Below are 24,124 nucleotides of genomic sequence, written 5' to 3' on the forward strand. Positions count from 1 at the left end.
CTCTCCATATGGCTCTGTTAAGGAATGAATAATTTATCCCAAAGGGATTTAAAAAGGAGGTTGTAATGGAAAATAACGCAGCACAATAATAAACATTTAAGTTACAGATTTGTGCAAGTGCAGGATGGATTTTCAAGGTTGAAATGTTGATTTCTGTTTCCCGTTCTGTACTGCCCTCTAATGGAAAACACCACTCAGAAATAAAAGAGGGAGCAGTGACATGCAGAGCTGCAGCAGGGAGAGGGGGGGAGAGAGAGAGAGAGAGAGAAGACATACAGCATAATTAATTATGAGCGGAGCTGAGTGAACGCTACATGAAAAAACGTTTTTAAATTAAACACAATTATAATGATGAAAAGCCAATATTTGTCATTTTGAAATGTATTTATTTGCACACGTCAAGCGCAACATAAGCGCGGTATATAATGCATAAGACGTCTCTTGTCTAGGTGGCTCGTAAGGCGAGGGGCGAACAATGAGAGATCTTAAATGAAGACAAAACAAATGCTTCACTACAAAAGCTTTGGAGCGGTGGAAAAATTCAGAGCCTTTATCACTGGATGTTGAACAAAGCATCCACTTGGCAGGAAATTAAAAAAAAAAACAACGAGAGGTACAAAGACTAATTCTGCTTAGGAGAAACAAAAACAAACAACAACAATGCAAGAGACATATTTTTTAAGGGAATAATAATTCCTTAGAAAAACCATTCCAGCCCTATCTGGCAAACGGCAACGGAGACCCCACGGGAGCATATGTTTGTAATTCCTACTGTTCTCTGTTTAAGTTATTTTTGTACATTCTAATTCTGCAACAACTCTGTATCACATTAACAATGTAGCATCTCTATTCTTAGATTTAGTTCTTTTTTTTCTAACCAAAAAAAGAAAAAAAAAGGAGTGTAAAATGAATATTTACAAGTAGCTCCAGTTGTTCCATAGTGTGTGCCAAGCACGATCAACTTTATGGCCCTGCTTTGTGGTCGAAAAAAATAAAATAAAATAAAATCTTGGCCTTGCCCCCCCCCGCCCCCTCCTCCCCTCGCGTACATATATGTGTGTGTGTGTGTGTGTGTGTGCAGTAAATGAAGGACAGTTGGCCTCTGTCATGCTTTAGCCTTCCCCTCGCTGCCTCTCATGGGTGAGCAGCCATTGTTTGAGATGGTCGCCCTTGCCGCTCATGTACGGCCCACTCTGTCCACTGCTGGAAATGACTCTGTGGCAGGGAATGAGGAGCGGAACCTGACACACACACACACACACACACACAGACAGAGACAGGAAATAAACATGTGCGACTTTTTCCACACTTGTAAAATGTCACTTGTAATTTTCCAGTAAATAACAATTTACTCTCTCTCTCTTTTTAAGAACACACACTTTAAACTATGAAAAATAATGAACTGTCTTACCAGGAAAAAAAACCAAAACACCTCAGTATAACAAGCAGAGCTTTGCAAATCACCTGCTTTCTTGTCACAGCAACACCTCTATGTATTCACGCCGCATAAACGTGTCACTTAAAAGTAACCAACATGTAGAAAATATGAATCTGCATTTTTTTTTTTCTTCTTCTTCCTGTTCATGTGCACTGCGTGAAAACAAAGTGCCACACTACAAGTGCCTGGTTTGATCCTGCACAAATCCACATTCAGGGTGAAGGCTCAGTCTTTGGGTATAAATGTTTTTTACTCTTTAATAGTGTAAAGCAAAGAAGCAATCAAAAATTAATGGGCAAAAACACCAGCAGGATGAATATTCAATCGAGAGGGTGTCAACATTAAGATCTGATAACCCTGTGATCATTAAAAAGAGGAAGTCGGTGGAGCGTTTACTCTTGTTGCAGACGAATGCCAGGGGGGTCCCGAGTTCTTTGTAAACTAAATGGCTGGAGAAAGATTAAACAAGCGAGCCTAAGACACTTCGATCATTGTGAATTCAGAACAAGGAGAGTGGCGACGGTTGGAGAGAATCACAGCAATTACTGCTTTTAGCATTTTCTTAATGGTGCCCTCATTGTGTTCTCCTTGCACTGTGACTATATTTCTCCAATTTAACCGAGTTAACCTGACTTGATGGCTGCACGTCCTGCCTTTTTTTTTTTATCTATATATATATATGTATATATATCTATAGATATATATATATATATATATATATATATATACACATATATAGATATATATATATATATACATACATACATATATATACATATATATATATAGATATATATATATATATAGATATATATATACATAGATATATATATACATATATGGATAGATAGATAGATAGATAGATAAAAAAAAAAAAGTTGGGCATGATGTGTGCTTCAGTTCAAATCCATCATTAAACCCGGTCCCACATCAACAGCAATAAAACTTTCCGAGCCCCGGATTAACCTTGCAGGCAGAGAAATACTGCTCCAGTATTCGGATCAATACCGTTTCCCCGGGTTTGGAGGGAAAGCTGGGTACCCTCAAGGCCTTCGGATCTGCCTCTTCACTTGGGGGGGAAAGAGCACTACACCAGGCTTATCAATACTCAAATCCTGGTGAAGAAGAAGTGCCACAGAGAGAGGGGAAGGATCGATTGAACACACTGAGCTTTTCACAGCTGAAGCCCGAGTGGAGCGGCGCTTTCTGACAAGTAATTGACACTGACAATCTGACTCTGGATCTGTATCAGGAGCTGAGGGCTCAGGCTCCCAGCCTCCCCGACGAAAGGAGAGAAACGTCTGTAAAACGTGAGACTGAGAAGAATTCCACAGCCATCCAGAAGCGATGCCATTGGCTCATGTATCACGTTAAGTGTACAGACTATTAAAAAAAAAATAAAAAAAATTGTGGTTTGTCTGTATTATGGGACGTTTTAATTGGCTTTCCGTCAACGCGAATTACCGCCCGTCTTTAGTCGCGAATGGCATCAGAAGGGAAAAGAGACGTCGTTTTGTACACAAGCAGATATTTCACAGCACACACTGTACGAGGGATAACGTCTCAGCGGCGGCTGCATTTCTGCACAAGGCGGTGTTCTCTGCCTCGCAGAGCACACCGGTGGTGCCCACAGCACTACATGGGCAGAGCTAAACGGGCTTTGATCAAAGGGTTTGATCAAAAGAAGACACACCACTTGCCCTCTAGCCCTCCATTTTGTACACACAGTGGATTCGTGGGCAAAATGATGCGGGGCCAGGTTTTCCCCCCCCCCCGACAAGAATAAGAGATTTGCAGTGAGTGAACATCTTCAGCAAAGACTTGAGGGAAACGGGAACAAAAGGTTTGGGCTTAAAATCGCAGCTGTGGGTGGAGCTTGAGTTCGTCGCGGGGGGGCATTTATCTCGTCTTTCAAACACGCGCTACGTGTTAACGACTCCTGTAAAGTTATTTTATTGGACAACTTCAGTCTTTTGTAGGTAATGCCTCACTTCTATTACGGAATATCTTTGTTTTCCTACTTGTTTGCTATTTATTTCCTTCATTCAGCTTCTTCTTGTTCTTTGCTAAAACACCGACGTAGATCGATCCACGTGGTGGGTTCACACGGCCCAACTTAAATCCAAATCACAGGAACATACTGTATGTATGTATGTATGTATATATATATATATATATATATATATATATATATATATATATATATATGTATGTATATATATATATATACACATATATACACATATATATATGTGTATATATATACACATATATGTACACATATATACGTATATATATATATATATATATATATATACACATATATATATATACATATATATACACATACACATATATATACATATACACATATATATATATACATATATACATATATACATATATATATATATACATATATATATATATATATATACATATATATATATATATACATATATATATATATATATATATGTGAGTATAAAAATAATTAGAGTCATACCGGGTGATTATTTACATACTCAATTAACTGCAAAGTCCATAAACCATCAGAATATACTTGGGAAATATTTTGCCAGGGCGACAATTTCCTCGTTTTTACGAGCGACAAATGGAACGTGGTAAGTTTACCTCGGCGGGCCAGGTTTCCTATAGGACTTTGGATATAATTGGTGAGTGTTCATTTCGAGCCAGTTTAATGTCAAACATGTGGGCATAAAAATGACGCTGTAGGTATAGTTTGACTTCTTCGGGGGTCGGGAGGCTTTTATTTCGTCATCGCGAGCTTTTCAACCTACATCCTCGGCTTACACGACTCTGAAACAACTTCTGAAAAACCATTTCATGTGGAACATTTCAGTAATTTGTCGTGAGCCTTTTCCCAGAGACTTAAATGTCAGGACTTTTTGAATTATGTCTTTCACTTAAAAATTATTAAATACCGTGCTTTGATTAACGAATCAATGACTGTATTCATATGTATGTAGTTGTAAAACAGTTCAAATAAACTATAATATGACAGTTTCTATTGTGAATTGGGTCACAAGTTGTATTTGGGGTCACTATAAATATAAGGTTTGGGAAACACTGCTGTGTGGTATAGTACACGAAATACAGATGATTTTCCTACATTTTTATGATTTAATTGATCCTATAATTCATACTACTTAATATTTATCCTCCGTATGAGGGTCACGGAGAGCTGGAGCCCGTCCCAGCTGACGCGGGGCATAAGGTGGGGTCGACCCCGGACAGGTTGCCAGTCCATGGCAGGGTTAGGCCAACAAATACATAATTCTGTGGCGTTTTCACGTGCAAATCACGGGAATCTACATCACATGATTATTTTCCATGGTCAATGACACTGTAAAGTCAAATAAAACACCCGAAAATATTTTCCCGGCTAACAGTTTCCTTATTTTTATGACAAGAGAGACCAAAACATACTGTGTTTACTTCAGATAAGAGCAGAGAAAAAGCAGCAAATCCTCACATTATTTTCAGCCAATCAACAAACAACAGATCTGCATTTAATACTGTGAGGGAGTCAGATATGGCTTCTCCCTTGCTTCTTATTAAAATTGCTTATTTATTACCCCACATAAAAAATTTGCTAATTAACTTTTGCCTATAAGCAGCTCCACTTTTTTTTGTCTGCTTATCCACACACCACAGATAAAAAAAGGTGTAGTCAACAGTAAAAAAAAATCAAATAAAACTAACACACAATTACTTTTCCTGCCTGTCTGACTGAGAGAGAGAGAGAGAGAGAGAGAAGTCTGTCAATCAATGTCATGTACACTCACCGGGTTCCTCCTCATGGCTCCTCCCACCGCTCGCACCGCTCTGGGGTTTCCCGCCATCTCAGCGAGGCGTTTGTATGACACCGTCTCTCCGAACTTCACATCCTCCAGGAGAACGCGCAGCACGCGGCAGGTGAACGCATCTTTGCCACAAAGCAGAGGTACAGGGGAGAGTGAGAGAGGGGAGGACGGGAGAACGAGCGAGAGAGCCCCTCGTTTCATTTATCACACACGGAGACAGCTGACTGAGGAGTGTTTACAGCTCGCGATCGTCCTCTGCTGAAAATAAAATGTTTTTTGACTCACACAAATCAAGAGATCGCCACATTTTTGATTCACTTAATTTTCCATTAGGGCCCGACCACGTGTCTGAGGTCTCCTGCAAGCGCGTGCTCTACAATCCTCATTTAAAAGCAGCCAAACACACTGACGTCCCTTCCATCTGACCTTAGAACTAGTATTAGCATGCTACAGAAGCTGTAGATGGGAGAAAATCATTTCCATAGCAGAAAAATCTAGGTTATGCTTTGCAAAGGTCACAGCTAAAATTAAAAAAGTTCGCTGCTTCATTTAAAAGGATTAAGAGAGGCCAAAAAGACTGCAAATCTGCTCCAGATTTTTAATAATAATAATTTGAATGTTGCACATCATTCGTGGCAGTGGGATGACTTTGAGGTTAATCAGACCAATTTGTCCTTTTAATTGCTTTCTATTCAGAGTAGATTCATTATATCATCTTCACTTAAATGGCAGAATTCCTCAAATCATCCGCAGCTTAACCGACCACATTAACGGCTTTGATTCCATTAGCACTTTAGCAGTAGCATTATCTTTCCCCTTCTTTTTTTTTTCCCCCCTTCTTTTCTGGATTACCACGCAGTGACTGAGAGGCATGTTTGTCTACAGCTCCGACTGCCAGAGAATAAAAAAGGGTTAAGTATTTGAAGCGTCTCGGAAAACCTTAAGACACGGAGGCGCGCGGGGTTTGTGTAGTGAACAACATTCTTCTTTTGGATAGAGAGAGAGAAGCAAGATGAGGAACAATGGCATTCTTCTTTTGGATAGAGAGAGAGAAGCAAGATGAGGAACAATGGTCTCGTTATCAAGTGGGGTTCTCTAGTATGTACATGTACTCAGTCATGAAAATTCAATTAGTGATCTCCCATTCTCTCTCATTTATATGGTCTAAGAGAGCACATGACAACTGATCTATGAGAAATCCCTCTAAATTGGCATTGTGTGAAAACATGTCACACCCCTGTCTCTCTTCTACAGAGTGAACATCCTTTGCTCCCCAGGCTCCCTCGCTACCTTATAGTCACTCTCCGCTACACAAAGCCACGTGAACAAGGCAATTTGCCTAAACTGGGGGGAATAAGTGTAAAACCTAAAGGGGATACATTTGATTGATGCACACCCATGTGAGTTCTTTGTCTTGAACAAGGCCCGTAGGTACTGTTTAATAATTTTTCAGGTAATAATCACGCTGTCAACGAGATGACGGGCTCTTACGCAGACAGACTTAATGTTATGAGGAGATAAGATACACCCCTGGAATCGCTCTCTCTTTTTTTTTTTTTGGCGTTTATTCTCGCTCATGAAGCCACGGATTTGGCCACAGGACGTGTGTGTGCGGCACATATTAATATCGCTTTGTCACGAGTGTGCCGACGACAACCTGCCCGGACAAATCCCTGTTGATGCAAACGTTATTGACAAACAAACCAAAGTCAGTGTCATGCAAGCAGATGAGCACTTTTGTTCCCCCCAAACAACAAGCACAGTCAGTACTCAGGCTTTGAAGATATTCAGATATGACCCCCTCCTCCCACCCACCTGCACACACAAACATATTACATTATCAATCATTACACTTACTATTAACCACTATTTCTTTGGTGTAGAACCCCCCAAATACTTCCACACAGTTAATGTCAGGTGCAAATGTGTGCAAACTTTTTTTCCATGGGCCACGGAGGCAGCTGCTGCACACAGATTATTCTCTTTCCTCGCACAAGTTTGAACGGACAGCCGACGTTCATGACATTACACGATGTCAAGACAAAAATCTAATTTAATCCGTCCAACTGAAAAGCGGATTTTAACCTCTCAAAGTCCGTCCCATGCACCCAGATAATGTCCTAGGTGCTAGATGCTCAACAGTTCCCTGCAGAAATAATAGAAGCAGCTAATGCACCAACATATACCACGTGTATGCTCTTCCGGGTTCAAGAAATAAACATTTTGAAGCTTAATGGATGGCAGAAGGTCACAGAATGAAACTGTGCAGTTGCAACTCGCCGCCAGTGAAAGTTGTTGTGGTCTGTGACATAATAAGCAAATTTGAAATCGTCTAACGCGCGGCAGAGGCGGACGCACGGACTTCGTTCAATAAATCGATTCCCCGCAAACACTTGTATATTGAGACAAGGACATTAGACCAATTAAATGCCATAGTCAGAGCCGCGGCCGCACTCTGTGCACAGTTATGTACCGAGTGAGCAACAGACGCCCGGACTTGTTTACGCCGCTCTCAGCCGACTCCCGGGCAGCTGTTTTTCTCCCGGACAGGTTTCACATCTCCAACAGTTCAAACGCAAGAGCAAGTCTGTGCTTTTATCTGCCGGCACAGAGGTTAAAAGAACTTTGCCCTCATCAGTGTTAGTGACAGAGACTTCATGTGGGTCATACGAGGTGACCAGCAATGATTTGGAGAGCAGTCCCCGAGCCCCATACTTCATAAAGAACCTAATATGGTGTGTCTGGGGTCAGGACCCTCTTTAGATCCGGGGAGCAGCGATGTCAATTGTTTAAATAAAAGTTGAGAGGAACCACTTACATGTTTACGGACATCCCATAATTATGTCACAGATCATTACCTACTGTGAGGCCAGGTGATAGGGCCGCTGCCGAAGCAGAGACGGATTGACCCCGGGAAAAATCGAACGGTTCTGTTGATTATGAAAGTATTGACATCTGTGATGGATTCGCTCATAATTTTGTATACGAGAGCAATTTGAAAAGAAGGAAGAAAAAAAAAAAATGAGTTCCATCAGCAGCTGCTAATGATAGATTTGGGGGCGGGAGACGACTTCCAGCTGACACTCACCTCGTACACGGTTGTGAGAGTTAAACAAAAAAAAAAAGACAATAGTGGAAATGCGGCTCCCTCATTATCCTTTGTGTCTAATGGGAGGGAAGACTTTGACTCCCAGTCAAAGTGTCTCTTGAGTCTTGAGGGATCTATACTTTTGAAGGCTGACGGGGTGCTGATGATTCTCTGATTATTCGATATTCTGAAAACGTTCATTTCCCTAATTCCTCTCCACATCACAGGGGCGAGTCCTGGTGAGTGTCTCATCTCGCCCTGCGCTGTGCACAGGGGGAGGTTCAAGCTCCTGCAGGAACACAGTCATTTGGGCTTTGAAGAGCCCCCCCCAGCAACCCCCCACACTTCTGCCCGGCCCCTCCCTGCACATTCCCCGTGCCGCTTACCGAGACTAAGATCCTCTCGTCTGTTACATATGGATGTATAATTAATGAGATAAGAATATGCATCGTTTTAAGAACTCACGATGGTGTCTGTGTTTTTCATAGGGGGGGGGCACACGCACACACGTTCACTTGAGCGTGACACTCGCCATTCCTCTACTGCTGTCGACCAAGCTCGCGTGTGATGTTTCCGTGGCGCGACAATCAGTCGAGACAGTATAGGAAACAGCAACCCCTCGTCGTAGCTTTTATGTCACCTCTGTTGCTCAGGTATGCCGTGACAGCTAATATGAAAAGTGGCTTGTTTTGTCAGAAATGTGTAAATAAACATGGCAACACTTCAAGTGAAGGTCACAACTCAATATAACATGACAGGTGCTTGCGAGAGTGCTGTCGCGTTGGGGTTCTCCCTCAAGATAACTGAGCAAACAAAAGTTGGTTGTCACAGATTGTAATGACCTGATTAAACTTGTGTTGTTTTTCTTTTTTCCCCCTTTCCCAGGCAGGCGGCAGAGGCATGACTAGACAGAGAAGGATTTTGTACAGGAATAAAAAACAAAAACAAAAAACAAATCCTTGATATTTGTGAATCAACAAGCAAGGAAAAAAAGAAAAAAAAAGATAGAACGCCTCTATTTTCCTCTTCCTCAAAAGACAAATACACTTGATGCTCACGTTTAACATTTTTACACCGGCATGGCCTATGGTTCCGACTACTGAGAGCAATCCAAGCCTAAACCCTGTATTTACTGAGCCCCAAAACAACAGGCGAGGGAGAGAGGTGGAACACAGCACAATCACCTATTCAGATCAGGTACTAATGAAGAATTCCATCTATCCTGAAATTTAATTAAAACCCCAAAGACTTCAGATGAGATGCGATTTGAAAGAGCCTGGGGCTGGTACACAAGCACTTGGTGGCGAAGGGAATCACGCTGAAAGTTGATATCGTAATTGGTCCTGATGTATTTCTGCATTGCCTTTTGCGGGAGCGTGGGACTCATAGCTGTATACAGGGTCTCGATGGAGTACCTGCTCATTGAAAATGCCATCACTCAAGCACTGCAGATCTGCATGAAATTAGAGAGCAACTGAGGCCTGATTGCAGGGGAAGAGAGGCACAATTGTTAAATGCATATATTAGAGTTATTTATTTTTATTTTTTTTCTCCTGCCTCCCTGTGTAGGTGTGCTTCTGACTCTAAATGAGCACTTCTGGAAAAGAGGAAAAAAAAACAACCTTTAAGTTAAAATGCAATCAATGTCCTCAGTGTGACAAAGAAATGGCGAGTAATTGTTTTGAAAACAACTCAAGCATGCTAAGTTTATGATTTTAGGATAGAAAAAGATAAAAAAAAAGAAAGAGTTGCATGGATGCAACTAGAGCTGTCAACCAAAAATCATGATAAGAGTCTCTCATTCAGTCAGTACAGATCATTCTCAACAATAAGTGTCCTGAGTAAGAGTTGAAAGCACCTCAGATGAATCGATTCCTAAATTAATTGTCAAATACTTTGATCTCATTTGATTGGTTTTAGTGTTTTTTTTTTTATTTTATTTTCCAGCTTTATAAATGTGAATATTTTCTGGTTTCTTTGCTCCAAATAACAAAAGAAATCGTTAAAACAGATTCATTTTTGTTTGTGGATAAAATTAAGAACATCATCATTTAAAGTGATGAACACTTTCTGACCAAGAAAACAAAAAACAGTACTTGATTGATTAGGAAAATAACCGACAGATTAGAATTAGTTGCAGCGTTACACCGCTATGTGCCGTGTCTTATTAGATTAATCAATCAACTATTTTGATCATTGATTGATCGGTTTGAGTTGTTGTTTTTCAAGAATTAAAACAAGCTTTCTGATTTTCCAGCTGATTTTCTGGTTTCTTTGCTTCACATGACAAAGAAATCAATAAAACTGAATCATTTTGTTTTGTTTCTTTTCGGGGTTTGTCAACCACCAATCAAAATTTTTACGGATCAATCAAGTACTCGATTAATTGTGTATATGATATATAATGTGTCTGAAAGTGTGCACAGGGGAAAAACGTTAAATCGATACATTAATCCTTTGTTGTATTGATATAGAAGAAAACTATGTTACTGTATATGTATAGTTTTTGAATGATAGTCCTCTCACTCTGCTGTCACAACTACCAGTTGAAAGGACACCAATTGTCCCTTTTTTTTTTGGGGTGCTTTCATTTTTACTCGCCCTCGGTGACTGGTCAAGCCAACAATAAGCTCATTCAAACTTTAGCACCATTCACATGTTCTCATTAAAAAAAGGCAAAAAAAAAAGGCAAAAAAAAAATAAAGCTTCCTGTCTGAAAATGTCAAGAGTGGAATTCGATCAGTTTCAAAGAATGTGCCAAGAATCATGGAAAAGCTTGCCAAGACTAACACGCGTGGTAAGAGCTGCCACAGATTACTGAACCAAGTTACAGCTCTGTGTTCTGTTCTCTCTCCTTTGCTCACCCTCTCACTCACTCACTTTTCCTCGACTCATTCACTCGCTCCCCCTCTCTCTCTCTCTCTCTCTCTCAGCCATAAAATACTTCATTATAACACAGTGAGCCAGTGAGTTTAAGTGATGTAACTGACAATTAAGAGTGAAAGCCTGATCCCAGTCATGGCTCTGCAAATATTTATCCATGACAGACCTCCTTGCAGGGCGGGGTGGTGAAAGGCAGGGAGCGGGAGACTCCCAGTGGTCTGTGGCTCACTGAAGTACGCCTGGAGCCATTCGACGCAGCGCCGCAACTCGGGGCTCGTTTCTGGCGGGCTATCGTTGACCACACAGCTCAGGGGGGCCGCGTCGCTCCTGCGAGGGATATAAGGCAAGATGGGGAGGTGAGGTTGGGGATCAGAGGAGCAATCATAATACCCAGTTCTTGGTTGAGCAGTGCTTAAAATGTGTCACCAGAGTGCAATAATGTGCCACCGGTGACACAGATGCACGATGACATAATTTGTCGAGTGAAACAAAAGTTGTTAATCGAGACGTGTTTAAAATCCAAAGTTACACAATCTGGCAGCGCCTCGTGTCGCTCGGCGGCGACGGATATCGCAGCGGCGGAAAATGGGAAGAAGTGGTATGAGGAGGGAACGATGAATTTAATGTAAAAAATAAATAAATAATAATAATCAGCATTAGAATTCAGATTCAAACAACTTTATTTGTCCCCGAGGGGCAATGCAAGGCACGAAGAGCAGGTTTTTGAACAATTCAAGGACAGTATGGAATTTCTTTTATTATAGATTCTTGGCTTCAGTATAATAGTGAGTAATAGATTCATAAGATGATGGCATTAATATAAAATGTCACCTACATGTATGCATGAATCACCTTTTTAATTTGCATAAAACTACCACAAATGGTCTTTGTGATTCGTTAATTGCACACTGTAGGTTTAAAATGATGACGTTGATTTAAAATCAATTGATTGATTTGCCCTAATCGGCATTGCTCAATTACTACTGATTTAACTTTACACATATTTGTTCTCAGAAACTTTTTTCATCCAAAAATTCACTTGACAAATTTTGTTTTTTGATGATTTTCACGTTTTTTATAAGATACGACACAAAATGCAGATTGGAGAGTACAAGAGTAAAAAAATAATAATTTGGTCCAGAAAATGAGCATCATGCATAGAAATACTAAAAATACCAGCGTCGGCCATTGACAAAGCTCCATCAGTCGACCTCTGACCGCAACCGTGGAATGATACAGTAGATTTATTTATATGAAGTGCTATGTGATAGAATATGAAAGAGAACTTGGTTGGGTCATAGGGAACTAGACTTTATTTCAAGCAGAACCACTTTCAAAGGAAAAACTGAGAGAGTTTTGAAAAGTCTCGCAGTTGTTATGGCGGAGGGGAAAAAAAAAGCACAGCGCTAACAACAGTTTCAACTCTGCTTGGGTCTAGTTTATAGTTCATGACAAGAATAAATGGATTTTTTTTGGCCAGAGTGGTGCTGGCCAGCTAAGCGCCGCACTTGGACGTTCATCTTAGCATGAGTGGATGCTTGGAGGAATTTGCCGATGGTTGAGTTGGCATCACTTAACAGCTGCATTTCTCTCTCACTGCTGACCACCCCCCAGGTCAACACAAGCAGACTGACCCATATTTGACACTTAAAGACCCTACTGGGAAGGTCTTCTCTTAGCATGTGCATCACTGTAAAGTGGACTTCAAGCTGTGTTGTGGATCTAAAGCAGGCCCGCCAATTCCATTAACTGGTGTACAGAACTTATAAATAAATAATATCACCATTTAAGTGCCCCTTCTTTCAAAATTGGCTTATCCTGTACGGTATTAATAATAGACATTTGCTTTGTTAAACACACATACGCCGTCCCTCTCTCTCCCGCCCCGCCGCAACAACAAGGCCCCTCAAGTGTTTTTACACTTGCGCAGGTCACAGTTTGAACAACGCTTTATATTGAACACGTGAAGTTGAGGTTTACTGGAGTGTTATGACAGCGCAGGTCAGTCTGCACGAGGAGCCGCTCGGCCCGCTCGTTTGTGGCCCGTGCGACGGAAAACCTCCCGGGTGCCGTTTAACCGTGGGTGTAAATATAGTAAAAGGTGTAAATACTCTCATTTCTAAATAAACCACACAGCAGTTTATAGTTGAGTGGTGAAAACTTGGGAAGCCACTGGCGGGTCCTGTGCTGAGACCCGCTCAAACAATGGCCATGGCTCATGGCAATCTCTGTCGGCATGGGTGAGTGCCCAGCCAGCCCCTACTTGTCATTGTCTCTCCTTTCTCTCTCTGCCCTCCCCTTCTACCCCCAGCTCTCTCCCTCCCTCCCTCATTTTCCCCCCTCTCTCCATTTCTCTATCCTCCCACTCCAGCTCTTCTGGCTCCCCACCACCTACACCCCAACACCATCCCCCACCCTCTCTTTCTCTCAGCAAGGATCTTCAGGCCACTGTTCCCTCTCTACCACTGCCCCCATCCCCTCCGCCCCAATGTGCCTCCTCCTCCTTCTCCTCCCTCTGCCACCCCTCAAACCGTCCCCCATTCTCTCTGAGAGGATGTTCCAGCCACTGCACACTGACAGCTCGGGGATATTGTGTGTGGAAATGTTCCTGTTGGACCCGCAGGCCCTTACAATCTACCGGACAAAGGCTAGAGCACCTTTGCTTAAGGCTTGGCACCTTTGACCTCTAGCTCACACTTCAGACTTGTCACCATGGCTAATTTTTTTTTCACCCCCTCCACCGCTTCCTCCCCTCAGCCCTGCGATATGGATGCTCCTGTGCTTTAAAGGTGTTCTGAGTGATACAACATTGACAGCAGTAAAAGTTAATGCAATGCAGTACATGTTATGGCCAGTAAACAACACCCGAAATAAATAAATAAAAGTGGAACAACATCAGTGGAGCTGAAGTCTGTCACCTCGCGGTGCGACGGGGGATTCGTTTTTTAAAGAGCATTGCGAGCAGTGGAGATGTAGCTGCTGCACTGCCAACATTTCCACTCGCTTCAGGCTTCGGTGAATCACAAATCAAGCCGTGTCACGTGGTCTTTACAGAGTCCAGACTTATAGCACATTAGAAAACTGTGCCCTTCAAATGAGAGATTAGAGATGTGTAATAAATGTGGGGCTAATTACAAAGAAACTCTCCGAGGAGGAGCCATCGTTATATTGTCTTAAAGTAACTGCCATTCCCTGTATGAAAAACGGAGAATAATAATTAGCCGTGATTACAATGTAACAGTTTTTCAATAAATAAGTTTTACAAGAGAGTTTTAAAATGTATTTATTATTCTTAGGCTAGTTAAAGTCATATTTTATTCCATGTCCTTCAGACATTTATTACTTCATCACAAGTAAGGAAATAAGAAACTAATTCCAAAGTAGCCAGTACCTGCTGCACTAAAAAGAATATTTCCCTTGATAGAAGATTGTGATTTGAGAAAATTTCTAATATTGTGCTCCTGTCACAATCAATTTCCAATTACCATAAATCATTGCCGCGTAAAGTGGGAGTCATCTGGAGTGCTACTTATTTTCCAACTCTAATATACAGAATGAATTGAGCATTTATATAATGTTGGAGGTTATTTCATTCAACCTGGAAGAAACAATAAAAAGGAGACAAAAGAGAGAAAAGCTGGCATTAAATTTGTCAATTTTCTTAGGCATATTCCTGTATCTCCAGCTGCACAAGACTTCAGTGAGACTTTTTCTATCAGCTGCAGACACAAGAATGAAACAGGTTAACCACAGGAACTAATTGAAAGGGATCTGGCGAAGGGTGTAATGGTATATTGCACAAAAAGGGGGAAAAACTCAGAACTCATGCCTCCATCCTGTGAAGCGTGATGGTGCTCATCCTGACTCGATCGGCTGTCACTTTTGACACAGCCTGCCAGAGTTCTCCTTCACCGATCATGGGTAACATGGCGGGTCAGAGGATGAAATAGAAAAGGCCAAGAGCAGTCCAATATTTTCCTCAGCTTTATAGCTCCAGATACTTAACTCACAGACGTCAAAGACTCAAGAGAGCATGAAAAAAGCCTAAAATGACTGTCTAAAAAGGGAAAAAAATACAGCATGTCTCTATGAATGTCAAGATCCTGATGGTCTCTGAGCCAAAGGCTGTGATACAATTGTAAGCCACTTGCTCAATGCGGCTTGTTCAACCGTTTGAAGATCATTCAGATGCCTATCTGGCGACTGCAGCACTAAAGTCGAGAGCTCTCCGAGTGGCACGAGCTGCAAGAAAAGGGCTTCTTACTCGGGCACGTTTTGCGCTCCGCCGTTTCCAAATAAAAACAAATCGGGCCGGGTAAACTGCCCTCTTGATATCCCAACAACTCGTATTAGTGGATGTCCGCGAGAAAAGAGGCCGCAAACACTCGACTACAACACATAAAGGTGGCGGTAAAACGGTGCAGAGTAGGCAACAAAGCACACAACAATTAGGTGTTCTCCCAACTGGCGAGCCACAGGAGTCAGTGGAGGCATGTATTACCAGAGCCTTAACTCTTACTCCATTATGTAGTGTATCCACGCTCCGACACAGCAATGTTTATCTACAACAGACTACTGAGCAGTTTCAAATAGCGTTTTTAGCCTCTATTCTCAAGTGCCACAGTAAGAGATTCCAATTACCCGAATGGTAAGGAGCCAGTGAGGGAGGCATAAAGTACATTAGGGATCCGCTGTAACTGCAGGGACCTTTTAGAGCCTCAACTGAAGAGGGCCGAGAGACTGGAGGGACAGTGACCCTGCATGGATAGCCTCTGTCAAAATTTGACCACGTCAAGCACAAAGGCATTATGGGAATCCAGTGTCACCAAGTCCTAATTACTGTCTGTGTTCAGAGCAAATTACTGCCTTGTTCCTCTGATTAGCGAGGAGGCTAATCTTCACCTGTGTACGCCAGCACTGCTGAGGGCCCTTGAGTGTTAGCGCTTCGTCTTCTGTAATTTATTTTTAAATCAGTGCCCGCTCCCAGGAGTTTTGAGTGTTTTGTTGTGAACCGCTTACCATGATCCCCACCACCGCCCCCTCACCCCTAAATCCTTGACTAAATCCTTGTTTGGTGCCGCAGGAAGATAAGCAAGAACAACACTTGGGCATAATTGACTCGTACTCCCCTTCCAAGATGTCAGAGCGGAATCATCTCCCTGCATATTGCGTTAGCATGTCGCACAGTGTACGCCGCTGCGTGTTGCAGATATAGAATCCAATCAAGTTCCAAAACAAACTAGCACGAACCCTCGCGGTTGAAAAACTTCCTGGACGACAACAGGGAGAAAGAAAGGAAAAATAGCTGGGGCTGCTTTAGGCTTCGTGTCTAGAGCGAGAGGCAACTCTCACTCAGCTCCTGTCCCGACCCTGGAGGGTCCTTTTCACAAACCACAACATTTGCAGATTTTCATCTGAGTAAACGCCGCTGTCTCGTCTACATGGGCGGTTTACAGGTAGCGCGTTGCACAGGTGTTGGTTTACACAGGAAATGGCACATGCAGCCTGATTGGGCCAGTCCCGGGAGACGGACGCATAAACATAAAGCACAGATGGGTCCAAGGGCCAGTGGGAGCAGCACCTTAATGAATACGCAGCTGAGTACTACACTTCACAACATGCAAAACAATATTCTAAGGCCACAATAAAAAAAATAGAACAAAAAAAAAAAATCATCTGAATATCATTACACAATGAATTATTCATACCATTTCTAAAGGGACTACGTCAAAATGTCTCCCCCCCTGCTTTATTGATGATTTCATTCAATACCTCAGCGGATCACTGTTTGTATGACAAAGCATTTTAGTTACAAATGTAAGCAGTTTCTTTGGCACACAGTTGTGTCGACGTAGCCTAGAAAAATTGATTAAAATTATACGTGAGACTAAATATAACACACCCAAAGAGAGAAAGACAGAGAGGCAGTGAGGAAAAAGGAGAAATTATAGCGGCGGGGGGGGGAGAAAAAAAAATATAATAAGTTGTTGCCACGTTTCCTGGTGTGTGAGCACATCATGTAAACAGGCCCCAAACAGGGAGCACATTTACCATACTGCTATTCAGTGTGAACCAGGACATTGATTCACAACACTGCACGAGTGTGAGAAAAACGATAAATGCATCGCCTCAGATATTTCACACCAGCACTGGTACGAGTGTGCAAAAAGCTGTTGTGACAGCTTGGGTATTAAGGGCTAGATATATGGAAAATGTCTGGCTGCTTATGAATGCCAGTGTGAGTGGGGGTGACAGGTTTGACACAAAAACACTCCACCTCAGGAACAATTAGGCTGTTCTCAGGCCCCATCCAGTGTTGTCGGTGATAATGGAAAGCTGTGAGGATAACTGGTGATAAATAGACTTTAACACCCTCCTCCTTAAGAGCAATACAGTCCTGCAGTCCTCTCATATGCTTAACTAATCATGACCATGGCCAGCAAATTCATACAAAAGACTAATTACTGTTGTACTTCACTTCAGTCTCAAAGGCCTCTTATATAAGGACTTGGGGGTTCTCTTGCCTCTTTTCTCCTCTTGATGGGTATTTTTTATTTTTTTTTTTTTTAACAAGTAGGCCTCATGCAAGACAAAAGCGTTTAAAAATTGGTGATTGCTTTCATCCGCTTTAATTACATTCAGAAATGGCATTTCTGCCACATAATACGCCCCTATTGTTTCAGAATTATCTGGCGTGAGGAGTCAAATCTACAATATTTGACGATGCTCCCGAGCTAAATCGGCCTCTTGGAATTGAAATATGCTGCTGAAATACAAAATAATAAAACAAAAAAGAGAAAATCGCCTGCCTCCGCTGCTGATACACTGGAAGCTCCTTGGCTTTTTCTGCAGAATGCTATTATTATGCATATCCAGGTAGAAAGTTAATTAACCCAAAGCTTAAGCTAATTATGGTAGCAGAATGCTATCAACCAAACACTTTCAGTCAGACAGCTGTCCAGAATTTCATTTGCTAATCATTTGTCTTTTGCAGGAGCATATGGTACATTTCCCCGCTATCACAGCAACAACAAACAGATGAAAATCATTAACTAAAAACAATGTGCAATGTGGAAAAAATCAGACGCAGATTTATAAGGCTTTGTGTCAGAGAAAAAAAGGCGGATTTATGGGCCTGGGAAGTATAATGATAATTTTTTTTTTTTTTTTTTGGTTTTAGCCACTTAGGATTTTTAGGCAGCTCACGTGACTCAAGTGTGCTGGGAATTCAAACGCACAAATATATTGTTTATATTTATATGCAAATGAGACTGAATGTTTATCCATGTAAAATTAATTACAATTTTCTATAAGAGCATATGCAAGGAGTCTGTGCTAAGCAATGTTTTAGCTTCTAGCACATTGTGTGCCTTTTGTGTGTGTGTTTCTACACAATATTTTCTTTAAAAAATATATATTTATGTTGTTAAAAGTAGAAATCCCTCAGCTCAGAATTAAATCAATTATTTCCCAAGAAATGCTTCATGCATTTTTTTTTCTGCTTTTCATAAAAACACATCACACTGTGCCGTTAAAGGGTGATTGATATCAGCATTGCCTCGCGACATTATCAAGCAATAAAGGCTACTCAGGTTCTAATGCAACATGTCATACACAGGCTCCTGTAGTACATTTCTATTGAGGACCTCACAAGCTAAATTGCTTTTTTCCTGCTCCCCCACATCTCAGCCAGCTTGACAGACAAATTGATCAAAGCATTGTAAAATAATATGCTCACAAAATGTCTTGGGGCAGGAGTCCAGCCCTTTTTTTTTTCATTTTTCACCCTAATAAAAAAAGTGCTCTACGATTTCCTCTGTATTATGTGTCTGTGCTCTGTATGAAGGAGGCACGAGGCGTCATATTTCAGATAATAGTAATCTCCTGTAAACAAAATGCGTATCATTTTTCCCCGCGAACGCCGAGGCCATGCTAAAAAACTAAAGAGAAGGGGAGAAGGCGGTTAACAGGGAGGCTGGTGCGTATAGGGCCCCAACAGGGGTTGTTGAGATGTAATGAATTTGTTCATCTGATGGTGCCTTCAGGGCTGTCGTTAGACTGGCAGAGGAGGTTGATTTCAGGAAATGTTCCTAAGATCAGTTAGGAAGCAAAAGGGGCTTGAGACGTTTCTATTAGAAAGAGCTGACGGTCATGGTGTGTAAGCAATACTTCAAGGGCATTTATGTAGCTATAATGGCATTTATCAATAACTATCTATCAATGCCACAAATGCGTTTGTGGCTGCTTCGGCTGTCCGGCGCTGACCAACAGTGAGTTCTGGAAAACAAAACACAGCAGCGGCGGCGGCGGCGGCGGCGGCGGTGCTCGGAAATGCCAGTAAATCTTTGACGGGGCTCACAGATATCTGCTGCAGGTCTGACTTGATGCTATGCATGGACCTTATCTACCTCCCTTATCCAAAAATATGCTCTTAGAGATCATTTATCACGCTGACTTCCTAAGCCCGTGTGCCACAACACATCCAAAGCTGGAAAGAGCCTTGTTTAGTATGTCATAAATAAATCAATGGAAATGGCTGATCTGAACTATTACTGCTACAGGCGGGCTTTTGTGAGATCTACATGTAAAGCCAGTTGCAAAGATAAGCCTATATTTTGTCACTTTATCTCGCCTCCCTTAATGCCTGTTTACATGGCGTTACTCCATATATCTGAGGCGGCTCCGCTCCCGCCCGCCGCCCCCCCCGCCGTACACACCCCACGTCTTACGACAATGACATTTTATTCAACTGGTTGTGATAAAAATCTAAACACCTGCTATGGTCGTTCTCCTGCTCACACCATTCGCGGCGATGTGATCGAAGCTTCATTTATGACCGACAAGGCAAATGATATTAAACTGAGAAATGATCTAGTGATGCGAATCATTAAATTCATTTGCATATTCCTACTGAACCTGAACACACAAATTAAACCCCGTTCACGAGGAGACGGAGAAAAGGTGCCTGTGCATGGTTACAGGACATCTTCCATAATCAAAATTCCATATTATTAATTTTCTCACTTCAACTCATTAACAACAAGTGGAATGCTTTTTTTTTTTTTTTTAACTGCTTGATGAATTTTAGGAAATAGCAGACAGTCGAGGAGGAAACACATGTTGAGGTATAATATACAAGGTCATTAATGGGTTTCCATAAATTAGAATTTGAACATACGTTCTGAAAAGGATAACTTCCTATCCGGGTGCTTGTGAAAATGGTTTCATTTCCCAAACCATTCGAGGTTATCAAATGCAAATCGGCGATACATGGATATTTAATTTCAATCAAATCAAAACTAATCCGAGATGTAGGATGTGGACCTGTAAAAATATGGAGTAAGTACTTATTAATGCTGGGTTTAATCAGTTTCAGTCGCTTCAGTAAGAATGTCAGCATTCTAACAATTTTGAGGGATGGGCAGGGACGGAAATGCAATCACATATTACATTTCTGAGCGTCGGTTGACAGTCGGAACGACTGCATTCAACTTGGAGGAAACATAAATAAACAGGAAGGGAACAGTCCATGCTCCCCATGGCCTTTTGTGACCCTACAGACATCAGCTCTAATCAACTCCCTCGTGGGTAATAAACAAGTTATTTTTCTGAAATTTCAAATATACTGCGGGAAGAATCACAACCACATGCCATCAGAAATCTAATTTCCAGCCCAACTGTATTCTAGTGCCCCTCATATTTCTAGCGCCGGCTCATATTTGCCCAACTTTCTCCAGGATATTTCTTGTGGGATCTACAAAAATGCCCTGCTTCCAATGAGGAATGGTGGCACTCCATCACAGGAGTGGATTCTGTCTGCCTGTAAATTTCACACCTTTGTTTATCACGTCACCAGCCCGGCTGTTGTACAGTACCTTTCAGCAGGTGCGACATCCATTAGGATCCGGATGGTGTGCACACCATTCTCACATCCACTGACTTGGATCGTCCCCAGGGGGCTCAGCAATGAGATGGTCTTCTGAGTGCACTGGCTCTCCCTCTGCTTCTTCATCTCGCTGCCCTGCTAAGGAAGCACAAATTACACAGCGTTCATTGACATATTCATGTGGCAACTTTCACAATTTCCCACACATATTTGCATTGAGTGATCTATTGAAAACCTAGCGGCCCACCAACGGATGATGACTTACATATTTGAACACCTAGCCTCCAAACAATGTCATGATGTGACTTGATCCCTACATTACTATCCAATATTTCTTTTGTGCATGGGAAAGAATACGCCTATCTAACCAATAAATCGCCCATTTTTTCCCCTCTTTCTGTTCTATATATCACATAAATGAGAAAAACAATGCAGTCTGTTCCCTTGTCTGGTGGGGGATTCCCAAGATAGCTCGACATTATTTTCAATCCGTCATTTTTGGTTGATGGCCGGGATGTTTTTCTAGCATTAAATTTGTTCCTTAGGGTGCAACTCCGATGGGATTCTGGTTTCCAGCCCTTAACAACAGCAAAAACGTGCAGCTTTTCTGACGACTGAGATGGATACTGGCAATAACCAGACAGCAGTTCCTTTTTTATTTTTACTTTGAGGGAAGGAGAGATGATTGACTATGTTATATGTGAGTTTTTGAGAGATGGGGGTTATAATAAATAAAGGTCACATTGATTGCAAGAGTTTCAACCAAGGAAACCTTTCGTTCCTGGAACCTTGATCTGAAAAGTGTCTAAAGGCTACAAACGCACAACATCTTTCTCCTTTGTTTTGGTTTTAATGGCGCTTGTAATCCACGGTCATGCATTTTTAACAAACATTTGTATATTAATTGAGATGTATGCAGCGCAACAACTAACCATTACTCTCATTAATCTGCATTATTTTCTCCTTAAATTATTTTAACCCTTTACTAAGCCAATTAACAGAAAAATAGTGTGAAAAGCTCTGTTGTAGTTTCCAAGACCCCCAAAATAATCTTTTTAAATACATCATGTATTTCAGCCAGCATAACCTGCACAGCATACGATTATATAATTCAGACTAAAGTAGGATAAATACGACAAAAAGAATTAAGTTTTCTCTCATAAGTGACTCACGTGTGTATTTGTGCTGTACATGAATAAATAGCACTAATATTCTGTCCACTAAACAAGTAATTGACTATACGTTGCAGCTCTAGTATAATAACGAGGAGATTCTATTCTCCACTAATGACATTTTAATCTATGTTTTTTATCTGTAGGGCATATAAATAAACAACACACAAAGTGACAACACATTTCAAACTTTTAACAGTCATTAAATTCAGTCCAGTAAATGGCTTATTACATGGAGAAACAAAAACAACCGGGCTTACAGACAATCAAGGTTTCGCAGCCAAATCACCACTATTCTTATCATTAATTTAATAATTTTCTTCAATCTTCTTGCTCAAGAGCCACACAAGTGAGAGATACAGATATTTATGTTAGACTGAAGGACCAAAACAAATAGACGGATAAGTGAAATTTAAAAGTAATTCTATGATGTCACGTTGTGTTTGGGGAAACTATACTGGCCACGAAATTAAAAACAAGTACCTGTTTATTGTTGTAGCTCTCTCTGTAGTTGGCTTAATGTGAATGAATGTGGTCCAATAGGTAAATGAATAGAGCTGCAACAACATTTTAAACCAGGTAGCTATTTTAATTTTGTAAATTAACAGTGCATGTATTTTCTCATTCGTGTGTCTATACGGTTTGAACTTAACATGGTCTGGACCTTTTATTTAAAAGTGGACATTTTACTCTTGTGTGTTTTTTGTACATGATGTTACACTTGAGCATTAAAATACATTTCTGAATAAAAATAAAGAATGGACATGTGTATTTTTAGATTTAAAAGGAGGTAACAAAGGAAAGCCATGCATTTACAGTATTTCCCTTTTAGTTGGTTTGAGTTACCCCTTCACCACACCTCTTCACACACACACACACACACACACATCTGTCATGGTGTGCGATCACAAATGCGTCTCCTTCAACTTTCTTGTTTCTAGTCTTGCTGCTCTCTCACTGTATTCATCAGGGGTTTGCCTGCACTGACAATAAAGGCGAGAAATTTCTGAGCCAAACAATGGTACAGTCAGTGCACTTTGGATAAGCGCTGAACACACTCACTGCCTACCATTTAGCAAGCTGGTAATAGACTCATAGATGGAATAATGGACTTTGGCAATAATGGCCCTGGTTAATAGTCTACACTGATTAAAAATAATGCTATCATGTTTGTTTTGCTGCCTTTTTCGGCGCAATGAGCTAGTCTAATAAGTGACTACTTTTGACTAGCTGAAGGTACAGCCAGCTCTTCACGGTAAGGAACAAACAAGCAATAAGCAGCTTGTGTTGTTTAAGAAAAAAACAAAAACACACAAACATGAACACACACACACACACACACACTGGCAGCTTCCTCGTGCTCGTCAATCATGTGACTCGTTTCTCATTAGACCAGTTCCTGGTCAAACCTGCGTGATTAATTGGGTAGAAAGAGCAGTGAGACCGCGCAGGTGTAAAAATGCAACATGTGTCCTCAGTGTGCGATTTAAGATGAAGGGAAATATGAGCCGAAAGGCAGACAAACATCACCGGAATCCTTTAGGTGTACATGTGATACGGAAATACACACAGTTAAGATGAAAGGGATAGTGTAACATTTAAATTGTGTAAAAACTAAGCGGGGATTCGTGTCAGCAGGAGCAAATAACTTCGTTGAGGTATAGCACTGGGTAGTTTGAGGTCACACAGATAGTTTATGAACAAAATACTATGACAAGCTCTGTTGCAGAAACTATAAATTAGCACTGTAGCTTACGTTGGTGACTCAAACATCCGTGTGCGGTGGACGCGTTTCTTCCTTCAGCCGAGCAAACGTGACAAGAACGTCTC

At 41.3% G+C, this 24,124-nt stretch overlaps 1 protein-coding gene across 2 annotated transcripts; it reads right to left on the reverse strand.

Annotated features, from left to right (window-relative positions):
• Positions 1 to 1,033: 1,033 nt before the first annotated feature.
• On the reverse strand, positions 1,034 to 24,124 carry mgmt (O-6-methylguanine-DNA methyltransferase). 2 transcript variants are annotated; one of them, XM_044046174.1, is made up of 5 exons: positions 24,051 to 24,124; positions 21,112 to 21,257; positions 11,403 to 11,563; positions 5,248 to 5,387; positions 1,034 to 1,241 (listed from the first exon to the last, which is right to left on the reverse strand). In XM_044046174.1, exons 2-5 carry the CDS (start codon positions 21,246 to 21,248, stop codon positions 1,113 to 1,115), a joined length of 567 nt encoding a protein of 188 aa, XP_043902109.1. In that variant the 5' UTR covers positions 21,249 to 21,257; positions 24,051 to 24,124; the 3' UTR covers positions 1,034 to 1,112. The 2 variants fall into 2 exon arrangements, with proteins under 2 accessions (XP_043902109.1, XP_043902108.1); XM_044046173.1 differs by having other exon boundaries at positions 21,112 to 21,260.

Source organism: Solea senegalensis, linkage group LG15 (genome assembly GCF_019176455.1).
Source record: "Solea senegalensis isolate Sse05_10M linkage group LG15, IFAPA_SoseM_1, whole genome shotgun sequence".
NCBI lineage: Eukaryota > Metazoa > Chordata > Actinopteri > Pleuronectiformes > Soleidae > Solea > Solea senegalensis.

Coding starts and splice junctions, on each gene's coding strand:
- mgmt (XM_044046174.1), bottom strand. CDS start 21,248: ATGAAGAAGCAGAGGGAGAGCCAGTGCACTCAGAAGACCATCTCATTG. Junction 5,388..11,402: donor CCACCCCGCCCTGCAAGGAG/GTCTGTCATGGA, acceptor TTTGTGGCAAAG/ATGCGTTCACCTGCCGCGTG. Junction 1,242..5,247: donor GAGCCATGAGGAGGAACCCG/GTGAGTGTACAT, acceptor TGTGTGTGTCAG/GTTCCGCTCCTCATTCCCTG.